Below are 7,141 nucleotides of genomic sequence, written 5' to 3' on the forward strand. Positions count from 1 at the left end.
CGTGGTCAATATCAACGTGGTCATACACAACGTGGTCGATATTAATGTGGTCAATCGGGACTGTGGTCAATATTAACGTGGCCAAACGGGTGCCACTCGAAAAATATATATCATTTTTAATTAACAATTTAATATACAAATATAAAGATTCAAGAACTTAAATGCCTTATTTGAAATATAAAAATGTATACGGTATTTGATGTATCTCTTTACAGATCTCATAAAGTCGTCACTAACCTGCATAATAGACAGTTTTGCGGGAAACATTGTACGATGCTTTCGATATGCTGAGCAAACATTTAACAATTGTTGTTTCTGGTAAATCTTCATCCAATAAGGCAATGCGCAATAAAATATTATACCGTCCATCATCACGTAGTGTTATAGTGGGAATTCCAGATTGTTTCTCCAGAGTATTTCTGTAATATTAATGCGACATGATATCACTATGAAGATTGATGTAATAAAAAATAACATTTATATTTTAAGAAATATATATTTTTATTTCTTCTTCTAAAATATATAATATATTTTATATGTATATAAAAACAACAGAAAAATATAGATTTGTGTACAATTGTGTGTGCATGCGTGCGTGCGTGCCAATATAAATTTCTTAAAAAGAGCTTACTTGATGAAGATATTCAAAGTTGGTTGAGGATAAAGTCCTTCAGCGATACACGTTATTTCAACTCCATCTTTATCATCTATAACTTTTTTTCTATACGCAAGTTCAAATTTTTCTTCTGTAGCTGTAACAAAATTAGATATAATATATTGCTTATGAATGATACTTTTGAAATAAAAAGGTAAGATAGGGTCTCAAATATGGCCCCCCAATTATATGTTTATTTCCATAAGTTCTATAAAATGTGCCATTGACTACCCATTGGTAAATATTTCCATTATATAATATATTACCTAACTGAACACACTGTTCAATTCTAGATATGCTATATCAGTAAAAAAAGTGAAACCTTGCAAATTTTCGAAATTGGAAAAATCATGAGGTCCTTTTTGAAACATCGTTTTAAACAAATAAATACAAATAAATGGATAAGTGAGCCATTTCTACGAATTAAAATAAATTTTTTATTAAATAAGTTCTAAAGGGCGATAAATAAGTATAGTGTCCCTGAACTGTCGTCTTCCTAATTAAATTCTTAGACGATTTTTTCTTTACTACAATTTTCCTTTTCTCCGAAGCTTAGTTGTTGAATTATAAAAAGAAATAGTTAACGAATGACGGGCCGTGTATAAAAGGCAGACAGGGATGGCGTACGGCACAACTCACCGCGAGCTCTTACCCGAGGCACTCAGCTGATCGCTGCACATGATACATAATACACACATACGCACACGCACCCACACACACACACGCACACGCACACGCAAACGCACACACACGCACGCACATGCACACACATACGCACACGCACTCACATACACACACACTGATGCCAGCCGAGAAAGTTTGCCCAGTTGGAGTGGGGATGATCCGTTCGGCCACGCGTGCGCGCACGCTCGCAACAAGCAACGCGCCGTATACATATACGTGTGCACACGTTTAGTGGACCCCCGGGCTCCACTATTAAAGCCGAGGCGCAAATCGCGAGCTGTCGCTAAACGACAGATGAACTTAAGGAACCGGCGCGCCCGTCGTTTGGCCGCGTTAGCAGTAACAAACGCGATTTCTGATTTACCACACCCCCCTGATTCGCTCCCACAACGCTTCAACAAGAATCGCCGAACCATCTCCCCTCCCCTTCCGTCTCTCTTCTTCCTGATATTGCAATCGAGGACCTCCAACCTTCTTCTTCTTCTTCTGAAATTTCTCTTTCCCATCCTTCTCAGCTTGAAACTTCTCAGGCCGACACCTTAGACCCCCCCCCCCCCAACTCTCCGCTTCCTTCCGAACCTGTAGACAGACCTCCGTCCCCCGCTTACTCGTGCTCAAGCATCGAGTTCATCGAGGAATTCGAATCTACTCCTCCTACTCGCCCACGGATTAGCTTCGATAAATTTTTCGACCTAATCCGCGAGATCCCTCACTATACACGTTCTGTTCCACCTGGGACTTTCACTGTACGTCCCAATCATATCGATTTTAAAGAGCTACTTGACCGAATATTATCCAATTCCCCTGACCGTTGCATCCCCTTCTTTCTCCCCGGCGAATCTCTTCCCAGGCCGGTATCAATCTTATTCCTTCAGGGACTTTTTTCCCCCTTCCAGTATTAAAGTCAAAGAGCACCAATAAACTCCACTCACACATACACACTCACAAAATGTCAACAACTCTCCAACATTAACAATGTATGTACATATAATTTTAAAGAAGTTTAAGTATTATAATTAATATAAGGTTAGTTATGATTATTTCGACTTCTTTAATTATATGTATACAGGGTGGTCCCGAACGTTCCGGCTAGGCTTTGAAATTTTATAGGAAATTTAATTCTGAACAAAAAGTTTCCCATAAACATGGGTCGAAAAATGCTTCCTTAAAAAGTTAGCGCCCAAAAACCTCTGAAATCACGATTATTTTACACATTTTTTCTGCATTGTTTAAACCAATCACCATAGATGGATGGAAGGAAGAGCAAAAGGTAAAAAGAAAATGAAGTACAAAGAAAATGACATTTAATAAATTTTTTGTAAAAATAAATAAAAATAGAAAATAAAATCCTTTTCTTTCATAAAAACAGAATAATTCTTTTTAAACAAAAATAGTACTGTAATAATAGAAAACACTGCTGCAGGAACAATAGGAATACTCTGCGATACAGGATGGAAGGAAGAGCAAAAGGTAAAAAGAAAATGAAGTACAAAGAAAATGACATTTAATAAATTTTTGTAAAAATAAATAAAAATAGAAAATAAAAATCCTTTTCTTTCATAAAAACAGAATAATTCTTTTTAAACAAAAATAGTACTGTAATAATAGAAAACACTCTGCTGCAGGAACAATAGGAATACTCTGCGATACAGGATTCCAATTTAGCGCGGACTCGGGGAAAATAACCGTGATTTCAGAGGTTTTTGGGCGCTAACTTTTTAAGGGTCCTTTCTAGTTTGTTAGGTCAAAAAATAGGCAATGTTTGTGAATTTTTTGTAGAAAAAGTAAACATCGTAGAAACTAAAACCTTTTATATTGTATTTATTACACTTTAAAGTATATTTAAAAAAACTTTTAGTCAATTTTATTAATTTACTGCAGCGGAATATGGAGCAGCCAAAATCTCTGCGCGCCAACCATGGCGTCCTGGCGGAAGTTCTCCAGGTCTTAAAATTTGTCTGAAACAGCTAACACAACGATTTTTCTGTTAAGAATAAATGTAATTCTGGAATAGACAAAAAAAAATAAGTTTGAACAAAAATTGACAAAATGGCGACATTTCAAAAATAATGTTCACTTTTTGCTAAAAATTTCCGATACTTTTGTGTTGATAAAAAATAAAATATTACAGATATCGGTATAATAATGGTCTATTCCATAGAACAAACATTTTTATACATGTTAAAAAAAGACCGGATGTGATTCGTTGAAAATTGTGTGAGTTATTACTTCCGCCAAGTCGAAAAATGTGGTTTTCGGGAAAATGCGTTTAAAGTTTCAAGTTTCGCCGTATACCTGCCCGCGCACGGCTGGTTCAAAGGCTCATAACTTTAAAACCGTTACGAATTTCACTTTGTGCTTTTATCACAATATTCTACACACTTAGGGCTATCAAATTATGCAAAAAAAATTTTTTCGATTTTTTTGACCTAACAAACCAGAAAGGACCCTTAAGGAAGCATTTTTCGACCCATGTTTATGGGAAACTTTTTGTTAAGAATTAAATTTCCTATAAAATTTCAAAGCCTGGCCGGAACGTTCGGGGTCACCCTGTATACAGGGTGTATTCTAATTCGCGCCCACCATTTATATAGTGATATTTCTCATGAAAAACTGAGTCGAAGAGTCCCGAACCATTTTTTCGAGTCACGCCTCACAAAGTAGTTGTAATTATTTAAAAATTAGCGAATCCGCATCGCTTTTTAAACGGACGCACGTTCGTGAGCCACGCTAGATAACTTCTTTTCGCCTTCCTACAAAAATCAACAGTTTTATTCCTCAACTGTCTAAATACTTCCCAATCCTCCTCACTTTTACTTATACGAGCTACTTTATATGCCTCATCCCTTTGCTTTATCATCAATTGTACATCCTCACCAAACCAACACTTTCCCTGCCATTTCTGTCTTAATACTATTTTCTTCACTAGTGCTATTAAATCAACACACCCAATAATCTCTTTAACCATTAAGTTTGCTAATATATTAACACTATCTCCTTTAATCACATCCAATCTAGTACTTATCATTTCTTTAAATTTCTCTCTATCCATTCGCTTATAATTTCTACATATGATTACTTTATTTTCGTCCTCTGACTCTTTGAAATTCCAATATACTTGCAGAATGATCCGTTATCTTGGGTTCATGCCATACTATAACCTCCATTTTCACATTACCAAATATCAAATCAATTATCGTTTCTGAATTCTGTACAATTCTTATTGCCTCTTTTACCAATTGTCCTAAAGAATTCATTACTCTAATTGTTAGCGAATCTCGCTAGGAGAGTTCGCTGGTACCGCTGCGGATGGAAGCAGGGTGAGAGGACTTAGCGGTGAGAGGCTCAAGGAAAGAATTCACGCGTGAGAGGGTGGAATATCACGTGATCTGAACTCGGATCGATTTGAGTAAAATGCCGTATCACGATTTTAATAACGACAGTATGCTTACAGTTGAGAAGTCTATGAGTATGACGGAATGAGAAGTCTTTTAATCACTTGCACGGGTCGATATTACTGATCGAGAGCCGGCCTCGTGATGTGTAGATGCCCGTGAGCCGTGTCCACGCGGCGCCGGCGTGCGCGATGCGTGGTGCGCCTGAGCCGCCGGTGATGCTGTATCTTGAGCTGTCCGGGATGAGTCGCACTGGTGTGAGATCACTACGTGTCCACACTGAGTCTAATCTCTGGTGAGAAGGTCCACTAGAGCACTTGAGAATCTTTAGCACTACACGACGCGTGTACTATGTACGGTAGCCATGAGCCAAAAGCGCCGGTAACGTACGTGAAGAAGCGCCGTCGCCTCGTGTCCATAGACTTCTATAGACGGACCCTTTGTACGAGGGGTAACTGATAATCGCGGTAAGGGGATCACTCGTCTGACTTCGACTCTTTCCGGTGAGGTTCGGTAATATTCGGTTCACATTTCCAATACGTGTGCACACGTCCCCTCCAATCATCCCCTCCAACTTGGAGTGGGGATGATCCGTTCGGCCACGCGCGCGCGCGCACGCTCGCACACAAGCAACGCGCCGTATATATGTGTGCACACGTATTGGAAATGTGAACTGAATATTACCGAATCTCACCGGAAAGAGTCGATGTCAGATGAGTGCCTCCCGCGCCCCGAATATCAGACCCCTCTTGTCCAGAGTCGTAGCTTATGCTCCGTCTATAGAAGTCTATGCTCGTGTCGCGATCGGGCATGCGCGCGCAGCGCTCCTGCGGCGCTGCACGATCTGACCCGACTGATGCTGCCATCACGCCGGTGACGAACTGACCGAGATTCAGAAATGAATCTCGAACACTAATTTATTTCTAATATAATTGTTTACGGTCATATCTATATTAAAATCACCCATTATTATAACATTATTATTCTGTATTACACTTATACATATTTCCTTCAAGTAACTTATAAAATTACCATCTTTACTATTTGGTGATTGTGCGGGAGCGGACGAGAGCGTGCAGGGAATCTGGTTGGATACCGAGCGCGGAGTGGTATGGGCTTTCTGATTAAGTCTTGATCAGCTGAGCGACGAACAAATATATTTACAGGAGTCTATTTACAGGCTATTTACAAAGAAGAGAAACCTGCACGGCGCACCAGGTTTCTTAACTCCGGTCGCGAGTGCTGGGGTGATGAGTCCGTAAGAGTAGGCCGAGGGAAAAGCGGTTGTCTTAGTAAGCGGTTGGTCTGCGGTTTTGTTCAGCGGGTTTCAGTTAAACTGACGAAGCGAGAACTCTGCTCGATGGCCGAGTCCCGTCGTTTTATGGAGGTTGGAGAATCTCCTTCCTGTTCATAGTTCGCCAATGCTTTGTGGCAAAATTTTGAGTTTAGAGGTGACCTCAGGGCGTCCCACGCTATTGGAAGCCGAGAGGTCCCTTCGCGAAGGGGCTCGCACTTGCCATGCGCCTGGGAAAACGGCGGCGCGTGATTGGCGATCAGCTGATCGGAGCGACGCGATGCGCAGGCTCGTTGCGAGATTACGCGACGCATCGGTTTCGACGATCGTTGTCGCGGTTGTCATTTAATAACATGTTTGTGCCATGAGTTTAGCGGCCGGAGACCAAGGTGAAATGCTTGGCTTACCGGTGTATCTATCGGGAAGACAAGCGAGGCCGGACTCATGACACAAAATGTTATTCGCGGCTCACGAATGTGTTTCTCCTTGCGAGAGCGCGGCCGCGGGCTCGCGCTTGTATTTAGCGCGATCTTAAACATCCCGCCCGCCTCATGACTAGGTGTCATGACGTGACGAAACGCTGTGAAAGGATGGTTCAATTGCTCATCGCGGCGCGATCGATTCCTCGATCGAGCGATCGCGTCGCGATTGCGATCGAGCGCTGCTTGACGGAGCGCGCTTGCGCAGTGTCATTTTTCCTGTGGAGCTCGCGCGGGTAACATGGAATGAGCACGTGTATAGACACGAGTTAATACGCTTGAACGCGGTGTATACGTATCTCGATCGGAAGTGAAGTGATTGACTCGAGCGTGTGAGAATAGTGACGAGAAAGTGACTAAGTGTTCGCGACAAGTTACAGTGACGTCTGCGAGGAACGAGGCGCGGATGCCCTCACGTATTCTAAGGATCGACGGTCTCGGTTGCGGCTCCTGGAAGCAGAACGAGCTTGGTGAGTGGACGAAGGAGCTCGGAAGTGGCTGTGCGTACTGATACCACTCGGACGATGCCGTCATCTCCGGGATGCAGTTTGGTGATCCTGGCAAGGGGCCATCGATTCGGTGGAGTAGTCTCGGAGCGGACCAAGCATAGAGCGCCGATGTCCGGAGTCGGTTC

The 7,141-nt window shown here is 41.7% G+C and overlaps 1 protein-coding gene across 1 annotated transcript in view; it reads right to left on the bottom strand.

The window, feature by feature from the left end:
- Positions 1–4: 4 nt before the first annotated feature.
- LOC105557199 overlaps positions 5–7,141 on the bottom strand; it is a gene marked incomplete at both ends in the record, with an annotated part of 19,225 nt that continues 12,088 nt past the window's right edge. The window contains 3 exons of the mRNA XM_012004383.1: positions 5–60; positions 238–419; positions 632–752. Of these exons, the coding sequence (XP_011859773.1) occupies positions 5–60; positions 238–419; positions 632–752 (359 nt within the window). The remainder of the gene's footprint in view (positions 61–237; positions 420–631; positions 753–7,141) is intronic.

This window comes from Vollenhovia emeryi, unplaced genomic scaffold (genome assembly GCF_000949405.1).
Source record: "Vollenhovia emeryi isolate VEMERY1.0 unplaced genomic scaffold, V.emery_V1.0 DF939571.1, whole genome shotgun sequence".
Lineage (NCBI taxonomy): Eukaryota > Metazoa > Arthropoda > Insecta > Hymenoptera > Formicidae > Vollenhovia > Vollenhovia emeryi.